This window comes from Heliangelus exortis, chromosome Z (assembly GCF_036169615.1).
Source record: "Heliangelus exortis chromosome Z, bHelExo1.hap1, whole genome shotgun sequence".
NCBI lineage: Eukaryota > Metazoa > Chordata > Aves > Apodiformes > Trochilidae > Heliangelus > Heliangelus exortis.
This window is the reverse complement of record NC_092454.1, coordinates 46,283,660-46,305,309: the sequence shown is the minus strand read 5'-3', so window position 1 is coordinate 46,305,309 and position 21,650 is coordinate 46,283,660. Positions and strand designations below refer to the sequence as shown.

General features: G+C 39.7%; 1 protein-coding gene across 1 annotated transcript in view; it reads right to left on the bottom strand.

Annotated features, from left to right (window-relative positions):
* Nucleotides 1-4,797: 4,797 nt before the first annotated feature.
* Nucleotides 4,798-21,650, bottom strand: part of FAM169A (family with sequence similarity 169 member A) — a 30,162-nt gene continuing 13,309 nt past the window's right edge. The window contains exons 2-13 of the mRNA XM_071730485.1: nucleotides 17,824-17,961; nucleotides 17,412-17,511; nucleotides 16,334-16,419; nucleotides 14,870-15,041; nucleotides 13,356-13,535; nucleotides 11,819-11,947; nucleotides 11,530-11,639; nucleotides 9,827-9,881; nucleotides 9,334-9,460; nucleotides 7,214-7,379; nucleotides 6,279-6,485; nucleotides 4,798-5,558 (exon numbers count right to left, since the gene is read on the bottom strand). Of these exons, the coding sequence (XP_071586586.1) occupies nucleotides 5,052-5,558; nucleotides 6,279-6,485; nucleotides 7,214-7,379; nucleotides 9,334-9,460; nucleotides 9,827-9,881; nucleotides 11,530-11,639; nucleotides 11,819-11,947; nucleotides 13,356-13,535; nucleotides 14,870-15,041; nucleotides 16,334-16,419; nucleotides 17,412-17,511; nucleotides 17,824-17,961 (1,977 nt within the window). The 3' untranslated portion in view covers nucleotides 4,798-5,051. The remainder of the gene's footprint in view (nucleotides 5,559-6,278; nucleotides 6,486-7,213; nucleotides 7,380-9,333; nucleotides 9,461-9,826; nucleotides 9,882-11,529; nucleotides 11,640-11,818; nucleotides 11,948-13,355; nucleotides 13,536-14,869; nucleotides 15,042-16,333; nucleotides 16,420-17,411; nucleotides 17,512-17,823; nucleotides 17,962-21,650) is intronic.

Below are 21,650 nucleotides of genomic sequence, written 5' to 3'. Positions count from 1 at the left end.
TCCAACTCACCCCGCTGGATTTTATTCTCACAGCTTTAAAGATGCAGAAAAATGTTATTCCATCTGGGAAAAAGGGCTATTTGTAGTCAGTCTCACCTTGCAAGAAGCTGAGAAAACCATAAAGTTACACACAATAATTCAGAGGGGACCCTTTAAAGCCCTAAAACCTGTGCTCTCTGGCACTCCACCCCCCACAGGAGCTGTACAAAGAAACTGTTAGAAAATGCTCTGTTAGAACATTACAGTCACATATACCAAATAGAGGAGGGAGCGCCCAAAGTACTTCAGATGCAAGAAGAATCATCTGTTTCCCCAGATAAGGAAACTCCTCCCTGTATCAAAGAAGCCCCCCCATTTGAATCCCATCTGAGAAATGTGTGGTTCACTGATGCATCTTCAAGGAGAGAGGAAAAAATTTGGAAATACCAAGCAGTAGCTTTGCACATTGATTCCAGAGAACAAATTATAACAGAAGGAGAAGGGATTGTTCAAGTATGGGAATTAATAGCAGTCTGGAGTGTGGTAACAAGGAATGCACACAGTACCAAGCCCATATACATTTATACAGACTCATATTGTATTCAAAGTGGCTTCTTTGGGAACAGAACCACAGGGAAGTAAACAGAGTGCCTGTGTGGCAAAGAGGTAAATGGAAGAGATAGGAAATGTGGCTAAATGAACACCCATACTGGTTGGAGGGTAGCTGCCCAGCAGGGGGAGACCATCCAGCCTACATTCTGATAATCAAGTAGACCCTCTCACCCATTTAGCTCTTTTAGCTGAGGAAGAAGAGGAAGGAAAGGACAAGGAGAAATGGGGTTATCTCTTAGATGGCTACATGTTAAGCGTGGCAGTTCTGGAGTGAAAGATTTGTTAAGAGAAGCTGCAAGCAGAGGATGGGCTGTGACTGACAGCGGGTGTGAAAGGGTTACCTCTGCACGTGGTCTGTGCCACACAAGATTAGAGAAACACCCTCTACAAGATCCCCCACTTCATTTACATAAAGCAAAAGGATTTTGGCAAGTGGACTATAATGGTCCCTTTTGGAAATCAGAAGGGAAACATTATGTATTGGTAGGAGTAGAGGTAGTAGCAGGATTAGTACAAGCAGAAGCTGTAACATGAGCAACAAGAGAAAGTACAGTAAGAGAACTAAAAACCTGGTTTAGTTTCCTACCCAAACAAAAGTCAATTCAATCTGATAATGGTACTCACTTTTCTGCTAGGATAGCTAAGAATGGACAAAGACTGAAGGAATTCAGTGGGTATTACATAGTCCCTATTACTCAGAAGCAAATAGGATAGTGGAAAGAACAAACAGTCTTAAACGATTCTTAAGAGCCCAAGATTCAGGTGGTCAGACCAACTCTGGGATGCAATGACGAAGGTAAATCATAGATGGGGAGTAAATGGGTGTCCACAACTTCCAGCATTTTGTCCTAAAGCACCAACTATTGTCCCCAGAGATGATGGACCCAGGCATCCTTTGCACTATCCAGGACAACCAGTGCTGACAGAACTACCAACAGTCAGGCAGGTCCCACTGGTACTGAAGACTCCCATAAATGTGTATGCATGGGTAGCCACTGATGCCCATGGCAGAGAACATAAAATTAACACCAGATGGATAGTACCTTCCTTTTAACACTGGTTCTGGTGGAGCCAGGTTTTCTTTTCGTTCCTCTTGCAGGAAAGGAATCTACTGAGTACCAGAGAGGCCCACCACAAACAGAAGGCTTATGCTGCTTTTGATTTTTTCAGTAATGTGTATAGTTTTTAGTATTGTATTTTTTACAGTGTGCATATATTATCACCATTCTCATTGTTTTGGACAACCTGGCTCTTCTCCCTTTGTGTCAACATTGTCTCCCCAAGTGGAATCATATAGATGAAGGACTATGTACTGCTCTGCCTAGATCTGCTGAAGATGGTTTACAATTTTTTGCTATCCCTATTAACCTGTCCTTTGTGTGTTTAATATGACCAGGGCAACATGCATCCATGATCTTTATCATGCCAGGATACAGTAGACTAAAATTTCAAAGCTTGAAGGAGTGTATGAGCTATGGAGGCCTGTAACGAAATCCCTCTTTAGTGCCACCCTACTTGTCCAAACATGTAAAACTGATATTCCAGCATCTGATGTGACCATCCCATATCAAGTATTGCGACCTAAATCACTAGCTGCTTCTGGAAGCACATGGAATGTGGTGGGAAAGAACACATTCTTGATTAATACAGGGAGATGGCTTTGTGAGTACTATCCCTGGGATCCAGAATTTGATCCACTTAGTAAACCTGACTATTATGAAGTAAATTATGTTACAAATGTGACAGTGAATTGGTGTGTGGAACTCCCAAAGACTGTTGCCACCACTGCCTGAGATTTATCAAACTGAATGTGGGCCTGGTCACATAATGGAAGCCTTTAAGTTTCATCCACCTAGTGATCCTGTCAGGAGCCCCCTGTTTAATTGTAGTAAGGTAGTAAACTGTAATAATGGCCCAGCTGACCCTCCTGAAACCTGGTTTACCCAGTCCCTATGAACTTTAATTCAAGATACGTGTACTTGTTGTGGACATCGTTCTAAGGGATGGAGAAATAAAGATACTCAGTGTGATGCCACTAAATAGGATGGCAACAAAGCTCGTATATGTGTACAGGATACACGTTATCCTGTAAAGGGTACTCACATAGAGTCAGACCCAAACTGGTCTTCAGAGATCATACTGATACCTGGACCTGTGACTCTAGTATTTACCCTGCACCTCTTGGCTTAGCCTAGGGGTGTTCCAATGGCAAGTTCTATTCATACCTCTCTCTAAAACAGCATGCTGGACTGAGTTGTGGAGTGGTACTTCCATCCCTGTGTCCATCTCGTATTTTCAGTTTTGCAGACGCTTCCCAGTGATTGCACCGAGAAGCAAGCACGCCTAAAGAGCATCCCAGCTGGGCAGTACATGGAGCTGCAGCATCAGATTATTATACAACAGGTCAATTAGTATCTCTGATGATGGAAAACGTATTTAACCCTTATGCAACTCTAAAAAGACATCAATTTGCGAAACCACCTAATAAACAGGGCCCTATTTTCTCAAGAGCAGCCCCTCCTTTAGTGGCTTTCCCAATAACCTGAACACTGTCCTTGCAAGGGGAGCTCTGTTTGATGGCCACCCTGACAGGCAGGACACTGTCCTTATTCCATAAGGGACAGGGGCAGGCAAGCTCTACCCTGCAGAGGCAGAGTGACAGCTTGTGTGTGCCCCGGGTAAAGCCACTGAAGTGGGTCCATGCACAGAAATAAATAAGGGTTATTGCCTTGTCATCCCATCTGGAGGGGCCCAAGTGAACACCTGGCTTTGCAAGATATGCCAAAGCACCCCAATAAAGGTGGGGTCAGGTGGCATAAAAGAGCCACACTCAAAATGCACCCACCATCCAAGGACTTGAACTTCCTACCAAGATCATCACTGGATCCAAGGGTGGTGATATCTTCCCTATTTCATCTTTATCTCCCCCTCTCTCTCTCTCTGTGTGTGTGTCTCTGTTTCTAACCTTATCTCAGTACATGAGGGTAGCATAATTTCTAACTTTGTGAAGTTTTACTCCCCGTTGCTTTGTTCTGTTTTGTTAGTTGTAACCTGTTCATTAGACAACTTCCTTAAGTTTTGCTAAATTGTAATCCATTGCTTTGCAAGTGCCATCATTAATAATTCTGCTAGTTGTAATCTGACACACTTTATAATCTTACTCCACTTAAAAGTTGTGGTTTTATACAAACCTCCTGGTTAATAATCTTACTGCTGAGTACCATGCAGAGAATTCCCAAAATTAATCTCACTGAATGTGATGTTAAGACAGATCAATTAGAGGAGGATGAGGAGGACTGGGCCTAGACTCTCTGAAGAAGTTCAGAAAGCAAGGGCGACCAGTCCAAATCTCCCTGGGCCAACCCCAACTCTGGGGAATTCTACCCATGCCACTCTGTGGGATGTAATATTTGCTTTGGCCCCCACATCCAGGGAGCCATGCAGTGCTGCACCCACCTTGTGGGGCACGACAACTTATGGGTGTCAGAAGTGGGATCTCTGTGAGAAGTGGTAAGGAAGACTGTTGAAAGGGGATAACTGCATAAAGGAGAGTCAATTTCTCTGGCAGAAGGTCATGGCAGTTCGAGATGTGCCTGATCCTGACTGCTTCCCTCAGTTAAAGATTTGTTGAAAGATTACAGAGCTTGTCCAGCATCAAAAGCACATAGTTGTGCTGTGAACACTGGCAATCCCCAGCAACTGTAGCAGAATGGGTAAAATTGGCAAAAGAAAGTAAGTCTAAACCTGACTGTAAGGGAAAAGCTGTGGTCTGTGGTGTCTTGGGAGCTGCATTAATTGCAGCTCAGAAAGACAAACATAATGTTGAACAAAAAATGGGAGATTAAGATGATGTTGCTTCTGTTGTTTTACCTACCGAATAAAGACAAGACAAATGTTGCTTATGTTGTTTTAGCTACTGAATTATACTTTCTTGTATATTTTGAGACTAAGAATTTACAGTATCTTAGGTTCTTTTCATTACATCTGAGAGAATCTCTGTGGAGGGAACAGGAGGCAAGAAGTAAATTTCTTATTCCACTTCTCTTCAAAGTAGAGAACACGAAGTTGTTAATTAACAATTAGTGAAAATGCTAGAGTGATGTCTGGCCTCATGGCAGTCTATGGGAATTTAAGAAACCTTAGAGTCAGTATTTCACACTGCATTTTTCTCCCACAACAGCCACCTCAAATATGCAAACTGTTCCCTTTGATAACAACCATATTTATTCAGCATGTATCCTTTATAAAAGGAGGAGACTTGCTGTTTACTTTCACACTCAATGTCTAGTGGTTAAAAATTCAAGAAAGCTTGAGGAAAGGTGATGAACCCCAAGAGGAAGTCCAACCCACAATATGAAATGTGTGTCCTGTGTCCCATTTGGTGCAGTTACACCCTAGTATTTTACACAAAATATTAACTTCCTTATAAACAGATGAATTAACAATTAATATTTCATTTTTTAAGCTGGCTTTCCTTTTTTCCTGGGTGGACCTTTGTAGCCTCTGGCCCTTCTTCGATAGGGTCTGCGATCTACAACAGGTACCTCAATTTCTGCTTCCTCTGAGCTGCTGTCAGCAGCTTGCTGCTCCATTGCTGCCTGCGTGGACGGTTCTGCCTGCTCAACAGGTGCTTCTGAATGCTCTTCCAGCTCATTCTTCTGTCCTTCCTGTCCAGCAGACTGCTGAAAGGAAACACCCTCGACTTCAACAATTAGCAGAGACCTATCAGTCAGCTGGCCATGCCCTGCTTCATTTGAATCTTCCAAACCATTTTCAGAAGAAGATTCTTCCATTGCTTCAATTACTACAGATCTGGGCAAACCATTGTCAGAGGACTCCTCTTTTGAGGCTGAAGCAGATGCATTTTCAGTGGTGGTCTTTTCAGATTCTTGCTGTTCATCACCCTCCTCTATCAACACTATTGCACTTTCTTCAGTCAGCACTTCTGAATCATTTTCATTTAAATCCTGAGGGAACAGGGGAAGTATTAAAACAACCAAAGCGACAATTAATTGAAGATACAGGAGGCTGAACAACTGCTGCTACTAGCTAGCAACCTCAAAGGGTATTTTGGCATTCAGCAGTTTTTAATACTACATGTATCAATAAACAAGACTATTTTGTGAACTGCATTTAATATCCAAAGCTGCTCTTCAATTTTCAGATTTAAATTGTTCAAGTGATTATTCAGTTATAGTAAAAATATTACAAAAACAACCCGGGGAAAAAAAGTTGTTTTAGACATTTTGCTAGCATGTAACAAATCTGCTTTAGCACTATAAACAAAAAACAGTAAAATCTGTATTCTAGAAGGGTATTTTACCAGAAATTAACTGCTTGTACACTTCATTGGGGCAGAATAAAAAGACAAGATGAGGATGAGGCTTTTCACTCATATCTAAACAATATTTTAGTAAGAAAACTCTTTCATTACTGCCCACGCAAGCTGGAGCAACAGATCATTCTTTTAGTATCACATGCATATGTGCTGCACTTCTACACATTAATCAGAAACACCAGTATATTCTGTTTATGGATTTATATAATCTGGCCTTGTAACTGCTTCTCCCAATAATTTTGCATGATAGTGGGGGCAACTTTCAATCGGCTGCTTAACAAAGTTAAAACAGCAACCTATGCACACTTCAAAGGAAAGGTGACTTCACATTTTGTTTGAGTTCTCTCACCTTCTCTGATAACGTGTCATCTGAAGGTTTTGCTGAAGACTCAAGGATTACTGGAACACAGTCCACCACTGATTCTTCTCCTTGACTCTCAGAGTGCATTTCTGGTTCACCACTTTGAACTTCATTTACTGTCTTCTCTTCAGACACATGCGAGGTCTTACCAGTTTCTTCTGTTACCTCACCATTAAGAGGTTCTGATGGTGTTTCCTAAAAACCACATTTTTAAGTAAAGATTATGCCCAACCATTTTTCCCCAACACTAGTCGGTGTATGTGATGTAAATCTGCAGCTTAATATGAGAAGCAAATAACTTCGGTACACAGATATGTGTAGTAAAAAGATACAGCTTAGTGCAGAGCTGCTAACTTAACCAGCATTGTATCAGCTTGGTGTTGTCACCTGCACTGCATTTCTCACCAGAGCTTACAGTGTTAGAATCCCAGCCAAGCAGTTTTTAATGCATCTCACCAGCAAACATGCTGCACATCATTCCTTGAACCCAACACAGTGTAAGATCCATCTTCTCACTCAGTCAATAAGAACTTAAAACCCTGAAGGCATCACCAGGCACAGTGCTTGTAAGTCAAGAAGTAAAAAGAGACAGCACTAGTAACTGAGGCATACCAGCTATTGGCTTCTTCAGTGAAACTTTAAAAAAAAAAAAATAAAAATTAAAGATACTAAATCAGATCTTGACCTTACTCCAGTTCTCCAAAGTGTATGAACAGGAGAAATAATGAAAATTAGGTGGTGGACAAGCTAGAAATTCACCTTACTGAACATGCTATGAAGTCTACTATTCAAAATTAGTATAACTGACTATTACCTGAAACTAGTTTTATACTAGCCTTAGCTTCCAATAAACTTTTAAAAAAAGCATCGGTACAAAAACCTAGGAGCTGATACTATCACATCCAGCTCCACATCCAGCTCACCTCTTTCTCACTTTTTTTCTCAGTGGGTAATAAATGTAGCCCTGCTGCTGATGCAGACTGGGCCTTATTTTCAGCCACCATTACGTCGGCGTCCTCAGAACTATCGTCCGTGGATTTTTCTACTAAGCCTTCAGAATCTTCAGGTGTGTGGGCAGGAAGTTCCAGCCTGCAGTGGGTATTAAAATATGTTCTTTAATCTTTTGCATTCATGTATCATCTTACTGATTCATGACCAATTATAAAGTGGTGTATCATATGCTTGCTATAGGAAATAAGAATGTAGAAAACTAAATAGCATCTAAAACCAAAACCTCCTCATAAGGCATAAAAAAACCAAAACCAACCAACCAACAAAATCATCTAGTAGGAAAGATTACTTTGACAATTATAAAATGAAGACATCTGTCTCGCTTCCATTTTATGGGAATAAATATCAGAAACTTGTTTTAATTTTGTTACTTTAAATTTAGAAAGCAGCAATCCATTACATACTTGGAAGCTACAAAGGCATGAGAAAGGAAGCAGCTTCTTCCACCCCCACTGTAGAAACAGTTTGAAGTTAGACTTGTAAAAACAAGTATGTGCATAGAATTGTTGAATATACATGCGTTACAATGACCATGACTGGAAAAGAAACCAAGGCAACAACAACAAAAAAAATTATGGCTGAAGAAGAGTGAACCAGAGATTAAATAAGTAAACAGCTAAAGATGAAGCTCTGATGGACCTCATGGGTAGCAACACTATTTCAAAGATTCAGTTCTCATCTTTGAGATGATAAACATTAGATGAACTGAAAGGATTAAAAATGATGGGAAAACTCCATGTAATAGATTTGCAGGAGGCTGCTTCAAGATCTCATAATAAAGGCAGTATTGGAGGGTTTTATCCCAGGTGCCATCTTGAGAAGGTGCTTCGTAGGAGAAAGCCAGTAACTTCATTTTGCAAGGCCCAAAATACTGACATTCAAAACCAGCCCAGTCCTCTCACATACCAACTAGCCAATTATTAGTAGTAACAGGGAAAATAATTTTTCAATATGTGGCAGCATTATCTGGCCTGTCTGTACCAGCTTAGGACAGCACACTGACCATGAAAGACAGCAGTACTGTATGTCCATAGTTACACAGAGCAATTTAAACACAAGGATGAATCCAGCTAATGTGAAAAAACGTGACAAAATTTTAACAGCATCATGTGAAAAAACAGAAAACAGACACACAACAACTAATTTTGTTTAAAGAAACCTAATGGAACAAGTCTGAGGGATTTCCTCTGAAACAAAGTTACCTTCATCTCTCCAAAAGAGTTTTTTTGGGTTGCAGTGGGGTTTTTTGTTTGGTTGGTTGGGTTTTTTTGGAAAACAGTGAGAGAGACAGAGACAATGAAAGAGGGAAGAGATCAGTGTATGCCTACAAGACAGCATATATACAGGAAGAGGGAGGAACAAGGAATTTATTTGCTCAGCCTCAGTTCTGCTTGCTTGATGAAAGCCAGTGGAATGGCCCTTTCTCGTACAAACTGCTTTGGCACTGAAGTGATACAATTCTTCATATCCCCATTTAACAACTACTACAGAGGATAATATCCTTTACACTGGAGATTATTTCTTTTTTTGTCAAGATGTAAGTTAGGATATGATGGGCTTAAATCAGAATTTGTCCAAAGGGTTTTACTTTGAAGATGAGTAGGTCCCTGTAGTTCTTTATTTCACAGGGACAATATGCCACTGCAACAAGAGGTCAGGAAGGGACATCCCTACAAAGATCAGATGTAGCATTGTGGATTTCCAGTTACAGTATTGTAAGAAACTCTGCTGTGTGAATACAGATGGTTTTACCTTCATGAAGATTCACTTATACCAGAACACCCTTAGTCCTCTCTGTTATCTTACTGTTCTTGCCAGTACCTGCCAAGCTTTCAAAGACATTATCTTTTGGTGCAATCACTCTTCAGGTAATGTATCAGTTGTCTTTATCACATCAGGCTTTATATTTGGTAATTTTAAAATCAAGCAAATAAAACAGAAAGAAAGGAGAAGAAACACAAAGCAGCACACTGATGTAGTTTGTGACTGCTCAAGCAACAAAACAAGAACAATAAAATATGGGCTCCCCTACCTGCTTTCTGACACCAGGAGAGCATTTTCGACATTTCCTTGGGAAGTTTCAGGTTCAGATTCCTGTCTACGTTTTCCTGTTCTGGGACATATCTGCTGGCTGCTTTGTGTCCAAACAAAACCAGGAACTATGTTAAGGTTCCAGAAAAAAAGCAAAAACAGAACAACAAAATAAATGTCAGGGTACAAACACAGCGTGAGATCTCCATATAATTTTCCCATCTAGTATTTCATTGAAGCAACTGAGTGCAAGTAAAACAGCATTTCATTTTGATACTTTTCTGAATATATGTGCATGCTACCTTTACCAAGAAACTTAGCTTTATCCTAAGTCCTCTAAAAGGTTTGTGAGATGAGCCACAGTACCTTGGATGAAGGTATATTTTAATATTCATCGCAGATGAATATGCTGAAAGCATATAAAGCAATAAAAAAAGCCTGCTAACCTATTAATCCACAATCATGCCAATGCTGATAATGAGGGTTATTTTTACCTTGAGGTGTGCTTGCATGGACTTCTGTTGATTCTTTAGCTTGTTGAGAATCTGTCTGTGAAGCAAAAGAAAACTAATTTATGGTATTATACTTAGATGTGTGTATCCTGCCTCTCAACAGATATAATTCAATTTACATTATCTTTAATACAAGAATTGGGTTTTATTGTTGTTGGTTTTGGTTTGGTTTTTTTGCCACTTCTGGGCTCAACATGGAAGATAGTATTTTAAAAGTAACCTGTTACAAACAACACTACCAAGTCTTTTTCTTAACTAATCTGGTTTATAACAGGTGTTCACATAATTAAAGGCTATAAATCTTTTTCTCTCAGTATAAATCCCAGGTACTACACTACCGTAGGTGACAAAATTTAACAGGAAACTTTTTTTTATTATTTGTAGTCTATTTTGTAGTCTTATTTTTATTAGGGCATGCAGCAGAGTATGACAGCCCATGTTAAAAAAAAAAGATCACACAAGAAAACAGAACATAGTGATCAGGCAGTACTGCAAGCTACATGCACAGTCAGCACAAGAGGCTGCTTATGTCACAGTTCCCTCTCCCTCAATATTCACTTGCTTCATACTCTGACCTGGGGACAAGCTGTACACGTTAAAATAAAGGCATGCACATTCTTGTTTCTGAGCTGCTTAAATTAATCTAGAACTGGCAATAAACAGCATCCAGACATTCTGCTCCATTTCCAGCTGCACTTCCATCACTAGCTAAGAAGGCAGGCAAGAAGCAGCCATACCTACACACTGCTGCTTTATATAGTTTACATTACGTTTTAAATACATATGAAATTGTAGACCAATCACAAATTATTCTACCATCAAAACACAATTACACAAGGAACTCTAAATGGAAGCTGAAAATGACAGTTGGGGAATGTTTTTTCCTGGTTTGGTGGCAAGTAGGACGTTTTTGGGGGGTTTTTTTGGTGGTTTTTTTTTTTTGGTTTTATGGTCCAGTAAGTTTTCAAAGCATTACTGAACTACTTGCAGATAGCACAGGTGCCAAGAAAAGAGCTACCAACAATTCTACAAAGCTATGAGAGGTTGGAGCACTTTGATATCTACTGTCTTTCTCTTCTCAAAGAAGAGAAGAGGCAAGGCTTCAGTTCATAACTCATGGCAACAAAAATTTTAAGAACTACTATCCCTCTGCTATCTTCTCCATGTATATCCAATTTTTTTAGGTCATATTGCCAATATGATCAATTACTCAAATCTGAATCTAGAACTCAAGTGATGATGCTCTCTTGAGCACACTTACAAGTGAAAGAGAATGTAAGACTTGTTGCTTCTGGTCATTTAGAAACTGAAAACATCACTATTTTTGTAACAAAACAACAGATGAGGTAACAATTTCTGATAAAAGCCACAGGTTCTGTCAGACTGGTTGCCACTTGAAGTGGAGAGATTAAGAAAGTACAAGCCCTCTGCATAAGCCAGGACTTTGGGAACTTGAAACAGAAATATCAAGCAAGCATAACATACAGTTCATTAAATGCAGTAATTTCCAAAATTCCCTAATTTCTTAAGTTGAGAAACTACTCTTTCATAGAAATTAAAAATATTTACTGACCACAGAGAACAGGCAATTAAAATAAGAACAGGACAAGATACATTAGATGAATATAGAAAACCTAAAAGGCCTCAAGCCTTTTTAATATATGGATAACACACTGTGTACCTACATTTAGCTGTGTTTCTAGATCAGTCTTCTGTTCACTTGCCCATAGTGAGGCCTCCTGAAAATAAGCTTTAGCCTGAGAAGTCTCAGTTTCTTTCTGCAATGCCTTTTCTTCTAAGATTTAAGAAAGAAAACAGGGAAACAGAAAATTACACTGTCTTCATGTAACAATTTACCATTTCAAATACGATCTCAGGACAAGTAAAATCTTTCTGCTAGTTTCCATGGGCAGTATTCACAGAAGTGAATTCAACATTCATAAAGTGTCAGAAAACAAAAGAAAGTATCCATACCTGCAATTCTGAGAGTTTCTCTTTCTATCTTCTGCTTAATAGATACTCTCTGGAACCACTCTCCTACTCCCTCTACCTCCCATAAGAGTGACTTATCATTAGGATACTTCTCAAGATACTGCTTACAAGCTGAATGAACAAACATAAGAAAATCACCATATTATTTATATTATATAATCATCGGCAACTCAGTTTTTAAAGTTTGTCAGGAAACAAATTTATCTTCAACCTTCCATCATGCACATAAATGACCACAGAAAAAACTGTTCAACAAAAGAATGGAATCTGAAATAAATACTGTTTTACTCTGCTCATCCTCCCCAATACATTATTTCTTCTGGTTTAAACACATTCCATATTATCTTAAACTGCAAAAGAGTTGGATGGGATTTCCTTCGTCTTATCTTAACCACCCAGCTGAGTCTTACACCTTCACTGGTCCCTGTCAATCACAAGACCCAGCCTTGGATGGAATGGCTCTTAGGAAGAGAATAGTCAGGTGATGTATGTCACTATCTTATTACAGGCACTCATGAAAAGCAATCTCTGGGAATGCAAACACATTACCATTGCATAATTTACCATCCATTCACTGTTCACTTCTGGAATATTCCCTGTTAATAAATTTCCCTGCTGTGCCCTCATCTCTTTTCTCCAATACACATACTAAAAAACAATGTGGAGATGCATCTTTTCATGTTATTCCACAGTACATGGAAAACTACCACTTTTCACCTGAGTAACAATTGATACATAATCTTAGGGGACAAGATCCCTCTTGTACCATTCCTTGACCAGGGAAATGGGCTAGTCATTAAATTCTACTACATGACAGTTTGCTGGTTGAAGCTTAATAAACCAGATCCAGTGATATCCAAAACCAGACAATGGTACTTGGAAAAGCAGAATTTCCAATGGCTAGCTGATAAGACCACCTGATGAAAACATTCGTAGAAGCAAGCTTAGAAGAGAGCCTGAGAGTAGGACAAGCCTTGAGAAACAGGGTAGAGGAAATGATCTTCTTGCCCAGACATAGTCCCATGCAGGATCATTTCCAGAAGATAACATGCAATTTCCTAGATGACATAACCATTTTGGGTTGCTAATGGAAGAGCCATGAATGATGTTTCCCTCATATAAGAACTGCACCTTCTTATACCCAAGGTAAAACAGCCCAAGATGTCTCTTTGACCAGAAGTTCTGAGCAAGCATGAATTAAATGACCTTGTGAAGCTTAACAGTGAGCAAGAAAAAGGTAGTACAAAGAAGATACATTACATCACACATAGGAGCACCTCAGGCAATTCTGGAGGTTTGAGGAGCATACAGCAGTAAAAATTCACAGTAGCAGAAAGCCAACAAAGATCCAATAATCTAATGTCATGCAGAGGATTAAAAATCTAATTAATAAATACTTCACCATCTTAAACAAGTCACCATTTTTAACTTTAACTGAAAAGCAGATCTTTTATTACAAAAAGTGAGGATGCAGCCACAAAGAGCTTGAATTAAAGCAGTCATTTGGACAAGAGCTTGCCTGTGTACAACAAGGGCGACAGTGGGTATCGTAGGCCAAGAGATTTCTCATTGAAGGAATCCACAAAGTCTTCCAAAATTATTAGCAGAGAGTCCTTCCCACGATGTTTCTTTCTTACAAATACTGTGTCTAGCACTGACAGCCCATATGTCTTATCACCACTTGAGTTAAAAGCACTTCCTGAAATAACAGGAGGGGAAAAACATCTATTGGTACTTCAGCATCACCATGCTGCAACATGGATTTTAGCATATTCAAATACAGACTTAAAGCTTTTATCAAACTAAGTCATGGAATTACATTTAAATTATACAAATAATATATAATAAAATATATGATAAAAGTAATATATAAACACTGCTGTCATTTTTGCATTATAAAGCCAGAATAAAAAACTCTGCAATGTAAATACTACCCTTTTATCACCACTCTACAGCAATTTTGACATTAAAAACAATATTGAGACTTACACAAATTATGCAATGCATACTCTCATTAAAAAATAACAAAGATCATGAAGACAATCAGAACAAGATAGCTGGTTGCTTGCCTATCCTGATTGCTAGACTGCAGTAGGTTAGTGACCCAAAGACTTTACTATTTTAAGTTTGCAAAGGCATCTATGTATGTTAGAAGGGGGATATCTCCAGCAAGCCTCCAGCACGCTCCTCAGTCCTGAATTAGTTAACCCCTTCTAGAGATGACACAAAAATATCAGACTGTTCCTCCTTGATCCAAAGATAATAGTCTACAATAGCACATATCAATGTGCTAAAAAGCCTGCCCAAACACTATATTTTATTCAGCAAACAATTTAAAAAAACCACAATAAATTAAAAAATAACTAAAGGGAAAGTATCATGTTTTAATAAAGTATAAATAAGCACAAAAACAAACAAAAAGGCTGCAACATTAATAACAATCAATCTGCCAGTACAACTGTAATTTACGAGGGAATGTATGTGTGAAAGGAAAGGGAATTTCTTTTTGCTATTACCAGGAGTCACTGAATCTTACACCTGTGAGCAAAATTTCCATGTTCTTATGCTATCAGATGTTTAAGTCATAGCAACATCTGATTTTATAATCATTTCAGACAAAAGAATTTCTGCATTCTGGAATTAGGTCCAAAAGACAAGCAGACAAAAAAAAACAAAAACAAAAAGCCAACCAAACAAAACCAAGCATAGCCCAATCCAAACATGAACAATTGTTCTTAGGAGAAAAGGAAAATAAAAAAGCTTTTGTGTATACTTTTATGTAGTTTTAAATACATTTGGCAGAATGCAAAGAAACTCAAGAACTTGGACTGCTTAGATTGCTAAAACATGTAAGCATTAAAACCAGAAATTTTAACAGCAACCTGACTTTTTTTTTCAGGAAAACACCAACTCATTAAGCCTGCAAGGTTTGCCAATTCTACTAATTACAGTATTCTTCAAATAGGCTTCGTTATCTCCACTCTCTACCCGTTCCTCCTCCCTACTGGATCTCAGAGTACTGAAGTATTTTACCTTTAAGTTTAACAGAATAGAACCCAATAGCCTCTCCTTTTTTCCACAAGATCTTAGCATAGTCATTGCTACGATGACAGAGAAAAGGGACCTCATCTTCTTCCATTTCTTGCTTCCGATAAATAATTCGATTCAGAACATAGAGTACAACCCTCTCTCCAACAGATTTCACCTAAGGAAACAGAACACTTTAGAAGACTGCTCAGAATAGTTAATATGCATCAGGAGCTTATTTTTCAAAGTTGCCAGTTAACACAGGTGCAGATGGAGTCAAGGTGTAAATGCTAAAGCAGGATGAAGCCCTGGGGTTTGTCTGAGGGCAAGGAGATGCTTGGAAGCATAAGGCACTACCACAGAGAGAGGATATTTCACTATTTCATTGTCATTCCTAATCCAAAGGGCAAAAGCTGAAAGAGTTCTGGGAGTGAGACAGTAATGATATTTTGATTTTGCCTCACGACACTTTTTGGATTTAAGAAACATTCACTAAACACAACAGCAGTACACCAGACCTCCCAGGATAGCAGATAAGTGGAATCCTACAATGGAGAAATTATGAGCCTTATGGAGTTGCAAGACTTGGCACACTCAATCACTGCTGATAGAGTGGCAGACAACAGGACATGATGCAGTGGAAGACCTAGTTACAACAGTTTCTGTGATATGAAACTGAATATCCTTTCCTCTATTCTCCACATTAAATTTAAACCCACCACTACCCTATCCACTATGAAGGACAAATGTCTAGTCTCATCTACTCTACCTGTTAAAGATTCAGCCTTCCTGATTTTATAATTTTCCTACCATAAGAAGTGTATGGAAAACAAGGCTACAAGCCAAATTCTCTACAGCAAATTAAATACATAAATCAAACAAGTGCCCAGATTCCATGAGCAAATATAAATTACACTCCTCGAAAAATAAATATTTACAGTTAAAAAAAAAAATAAAGTGTCAGTAATGGCAACAAAGGTCAATGAGTAATGAAGCAGATAACAGGCAACTTATTTCCCAAATCTCACATACTGGTACTGCAAGCCACCAGCTCCAACTTTCCTCTATTGAACTTGTTCCCAACAATACTTTTAATAAACTAATCTCCTCGTAAGATCAATAGATTCAAGTGCTATGGTTCCATGAACCACTCTGCTAAGGTACTTCAATACAACCAGACATACAACGTTCTAAGAGTAAAGAAAAAAAATCTAAAATCATTAGCATCTGAATAGCTTACATGTGAAGCTACTGAACAAGAGTCACTCCTGTACCAGAGTAGCTTCATAACAGAGTTCCTTCCTCCTAGTTCCTACTCTTCTATTCCCACTCTCCTTATTTCGGAGATGAGACAGCCAACTAACTTTTGAGTTAAATGAAAACATGTAGCATCTCCCAGGCTAGCTAATCACCACAACTTGCCACTATCTGAAGGATAAAAATTGCTAGGTGAACATTGGAGTGCTTTACCTGATGAAACCCCTGCCTATCAGGGGCAGATGTCCTCACAATCTCATCAGATGACCACCACTGGTCAGCAAGATACAGGGCTACAGCTTGAAAGACACAAGGGGAAATAAAAGAGTTAGTGATTCTTATCATTCCAAAAGAAACACATTAATTAAAACTGCTAAACAATTACAAAAACACCGTAGTAGCAAGGTCAAGCACCTCCTATCTGCAACTATATTAATGCAGTTCTCATTACACTAATACAATAGATGTGGTGCTACACAACCTCCATATGCAATACTCTCTAGTCCAGAATTTGTTTGAAAATTGAGAACAATAAAACGAAATGCAGGTTTTGTGCAGTATGACACAGAGGAACTGTTTTCAGATACTATCACTAGTCCTCATCACTGTGCTCTAGCAGCACCTCCTTCCACTGAAAACTAAGCCTGCCAAGGAGTCCCATTCACACATGTACTTCAGTTCTGGGTTGCTAACAGATATTTATACTGAAAGAGTGCAAGTTTTACAGGGTCAGATGAATGTAAAAAGGCTAGTGGCCATGTGGTTGACACGTGTGGCAAATTTGGCAATCAAATGGAAAGAGAAGAAAACATGAATGACTGGAAAGGAAGAGACCCCAAAACCCAGTGAGATGTCATCTTAGTCAGACCTATTTTAGGATCTAGAGCCGAAGACAAATTTACACTTGAGGATTACCAGTTACTGCTGATAAAGAGCACCTAAATTCATGGGCAAGCTAATGGATTCTATGAATGCTCAATAAATATCTTTTGGAGAGTTGAGGTGTACACTAAGAGACCTGGAGATACATGCTGTCCTTGGATTCAGACAAGCACTGTGTTACTTTGCTACGTATCTTCTGAACTCAATGGGACCAGTTCTACTCTGATAACAATACACAATCCTATAATTTGTGTATATAAATCCACAACAAAAATAACAGTATGTGAACAAGAACACAGCGAACAACAAATGCAAAGGCAGTAGAGTTATGAGCATGGAATGAGCTTGGTTACATGCATTTGTCACAGAAAAAGAAACAGCAACAAAGATTAAAATCTTAAAATGAAACCTGTGAGAGAATTGGGTGGTGCAAACAACCCAAGAATTTTGTGTGTCTGGTCTTCACCATAAAGGGGAAGGTAGCCCACCGTTGACAAGCTGATAGGAATCTGAAACAAGATTGTACAATACTTAAACAGGTTCTTGCTGTAACAACCTTACTAAAATACAGTTGATACATCTAGGTTTTTTGATAATTACTTAATGCATACAGATCCATTGCCTAGAAACAGCAGTTTACTGATGCCCAGATTTAATGCAATTACAGAATGAAAAAAAGTAGAGGAATAGGAATTTGGGAAATACAAAAGCTTTGCTAAAATTGCTATGTAATACAATAGCTGTGGATTCGACATTTTACATCTTTTAAATCTACAAATATATGAAGAAAACTTGAGACTAAGATATATGCTGGTTCTTACTTTGCCGTGGCCTGGCAGAGACAAGAATTGAGGCTGATATGGATTCTGACTCCTAAGTTTAGACATGTACTCTTCTGATGATCTTCTCAAGTCCTCATGACTGCTGCTGGTCAAAATATCCACAGGGAATGGCATCATCTTAAGAAATAAACAACATTTTTATTGTAGGCCGTTTGAGAGATACTATGCACAGTTTATCACACGTTTCTACCAAACATGTAACCAAGACTGCTGAACCACCCTTCCCTCCTCCAGGGCTCACACACCTCCCCACCCACCCCCGCCTCTGCTCCACGCAGGGGTCCTTGTCCAAGCCAGAAAGAGAAATACATCCTAATTAGGATGCCACCTACTAACATCCAACCTGTAAAACAACACACGAACACAATCTGTGCTTATCAACAGAAAAAAAGGGAGGGATTTAGCCCATAGATCCCAAACAGGGCAGATTGACAGCATCAGAGCCCGCTGTTTGCAGCAGAGGCACAGCAGCACACGTGCTGACTCACAGTGGCAGGCTCAGGTTATCTCCCTCCCGTCTGGTATTATTGAGGGCACACATAAAACAGTAAGCAGCTCATCAAATAAAGTGTAAACAGCCCAAAAGATAATAACAAAAAAGAGAAGTTCACTTATTCTGCAGCCTGTGCACTTGAATCCATCTTTAAAGAAACCAAAGCATTGTTCAGAACTTTCCACAGATTACCAGTTGTAGTGTGCCTGACAGCTGGGTGTTTGTTTCAGTTGTGGAGTCAAAAAGAAGAGCCCACAATTGACTGAAGTGACACTTTAAGGAAGCAAAAAGGAACACTGAGGACCAACCATAGCAGCAACAGCTCCTTGAAAACGCTTACATTCAAATTTGCCTTGTGTCAAATATAAGATAAACAAGAGCTCTTAAAATCCACTGAGTAATCTTCAGCTAAGGCTTTTCCAGGTCGGTAAAACCATACACAGAAACAAACTGCTCAAGTCTTCTCAAGCAACAGCCCAAACTCTCATAAGCATGAGCCACCACAAGTTCATGAGAACCTATTCTAGACAAACACAGGGATCTCTTGATCTGTGTTGCTCAGCTACCACCAACACTCAAAACCATACAGCTTTTCACAGAGCCTAGCCTGTGAAATAATCCTAGCTTCCACTAAGAATTCTTTAAAAACCAAACAAATTTTTATTTCTAATGCTTTTTTCCTTTATCTCCAGTCTCCTCACTTTAATCTATTATTCAGTGTTCTACTGACATAGGTACATCAATTGCAAAGTAATTTTTTATTTGAAATCACTTGGTAGCAATTAAAAAGTCTGCATTTTAAAAGATTTTTAAGATCAATAACATACTATCATTAAGAGGACTGAAAAAATGAAGCTGCTTTTTCTGCAGAAGAGTTGTTTAAACGAGTTTTTTTCTGTTAAAATACAAAACCAAACTTCAACATGGCTTCACTGGCATTTAAAACTCCTAGATTTAATGCTTTTGCTGATACAAACACTACTGAGTTCCACGAATGCTATTGTTTAGCACACATTCACCACAGCACTATCCTTTCAAATTCAGCACTATCCTTTCAAATTTCAAAACCACTTCCCTCCCTTGCCTTATCTGTTATTTGGATCTTCCCTTTCCTTTTCTTCCATCTCTCACGTTCCCCCAACTACTGCACAATGCCCCTTTCAGATGTATAGCTCCATCTCTTCATACCAACTGGAAAAGGGGAAACATCATTTTCAAGGAGGGCCAAAAAGAAGACTCGGGGAACTACAGGCCAGTCAGTCTCACCTCTGTGTCTGGCAAGATCATGGAGAAGATCCTCCTGGAAACTACACTAAGACACGTGGATAACAAGGAGGTGATTGGTCACAGCCAACATAGCTTCATTAGAGGCAAATCATAACCAACTACTCTAGTGGCCTTCTGTGACAGGGTTATGGCACTGGTGGGTAAGGGAAGAGTCCTGTCACCTGTCCTGTCACCCACCTGGATTTGTGCAAAGCATTTAACACTGTCCTTGCCTATAGGTGAGAGAAACATGTACTTGATGGGTAGAGTTCTTGGTAAATATGGAATTGGCTGCGTGGTCGCACACAGAGTTGTGGTCAACAGCTCAAGTGGGGATGGGTGACAGCCGGGGCTCCTCAAGGCGCTGGGACTGGCGCTGTTCAATGTCTTTGCTGGAGATGTGGAAGATGGAATTGAGTGCACCCTCAGCAACTTCACTGACAACACCAAGCTGTGTGGTGCAGTCAGTGTGCTGGAGGAAAGGAAGGCCATCCAGCAGGCCCTTTAGAGGTGAGCCTGTGCAAACCCACATTAAATTCAACAAGGCCAAGTGCAAGGTCCTGCATCTGGGCCAGGGCAGTTCCAAGCACAAATACAGGCTGAGCATAGAACAGATTGAGAGCAGTTCTGAGAAGGACTTGGGGTTAACAACTTATGAGGAAATATGACATGAGCTGACAACTTGCACTTCCGGCTCAGAAAACCAACTGTACCCTAGGCTGCATCAAAGGAAAAAGCACGGCCAGCAGGTCCAGGGAGGTGAGTCTGTGTCTCTGCTCTCACAAGACCTCACCTGGAGTATTGTGTACAGTTCTGAAGCCCACAACATAAGAAGGACATGGAGCTGTTGGATCAAGTCCAGAAGATAGCCACTGAGATGATCAGAGCTGGAGCACCTCTCCTGTGATGAGAGGCTGAGAGCTGGGGTTGTTCATCCTGGAGAAGAGAAGGCTCTGAGGAGACCTTACAGCAGTCTTCCTATAGCAGCTCTCCAGTACCTGGAGAGGGTACAGAAAAACTGGGGAGGAACTTTTTACATGAGCATGTAGAAACATGGAACAGTTTAAAGCCAAAAGAAGGCAGATTTAGAGTAGATGCTAGGAAGAAATTCTTTCTTGGGAGGGAGGTGGGACACTGGAAAAGGTTGCCTAGAGATGTGGATGTTACCCCCCTGAAAGCGCTCCAGGCCAAGCTTGGGTGGGGCTTCAAGCAACCTGGTCTAGGGGAACTGCCCATGGCAGGGGAGTTGGAACTAGATGACCTTTAAGATCCCTGCCAACACAAACCATTCTATGAACCTATGAATTCTCCACCTGTTTCTTCCCACCTTCCATGTGCTGCCCTTGCTAACAGGGCAGAAGTAGGCAAGATATACCTGACAGCAGCTACATCCATTTTCTCCTCCTGTTCACAAGCAAAGGGAGTTCAAGAGAAAAGGTGTGGTGAACTTGCCTTTGAACACAGAAGCATTGCATACCAGGCAGAGGAGCTTCTGCCAGGGAAGCAACCCATCCATTGCCATCTCCTCACCTCTATTAGATGTGGTTTACCCACTCATATTACAGTTCTGAAGCACACATAAATGGATAAGTATGTTGCAGGAGGAATATGAACAGAGGTGGAATTCTGTCACTGCTTCTGCAATATGATGAGGCTTTAGCACACAATCACCTACAACAGGCCAGTTAAATTGTGCTTTTAGGCACTACTAACACAGGAAGACTCAAACCTTTATTTTCTGTATGCTGTCAGAAAGCAGAAACATACACACACACACACCCCTTCTCCACTATAAAGAAATAAGTAAGTGTTTGGGTAACTAAGAAAAACAGAAATTGAGCCAAGCTCTTATTATTACATAATGGACAAGCAAGCCACAAGCTATAACCAAAAGCCTCTAGGTAATAATTCCTGACATTTTTTCAGAATAAAATAATGCAGGACCAAAGCAGAAAATATGCATTAAGAATTCAGCTGTAGTTGTTTGACCTGAAATACAGCACAATGAAAGTAAAAGCAACAACTATGTCTTTGGTTATAAGCAAAA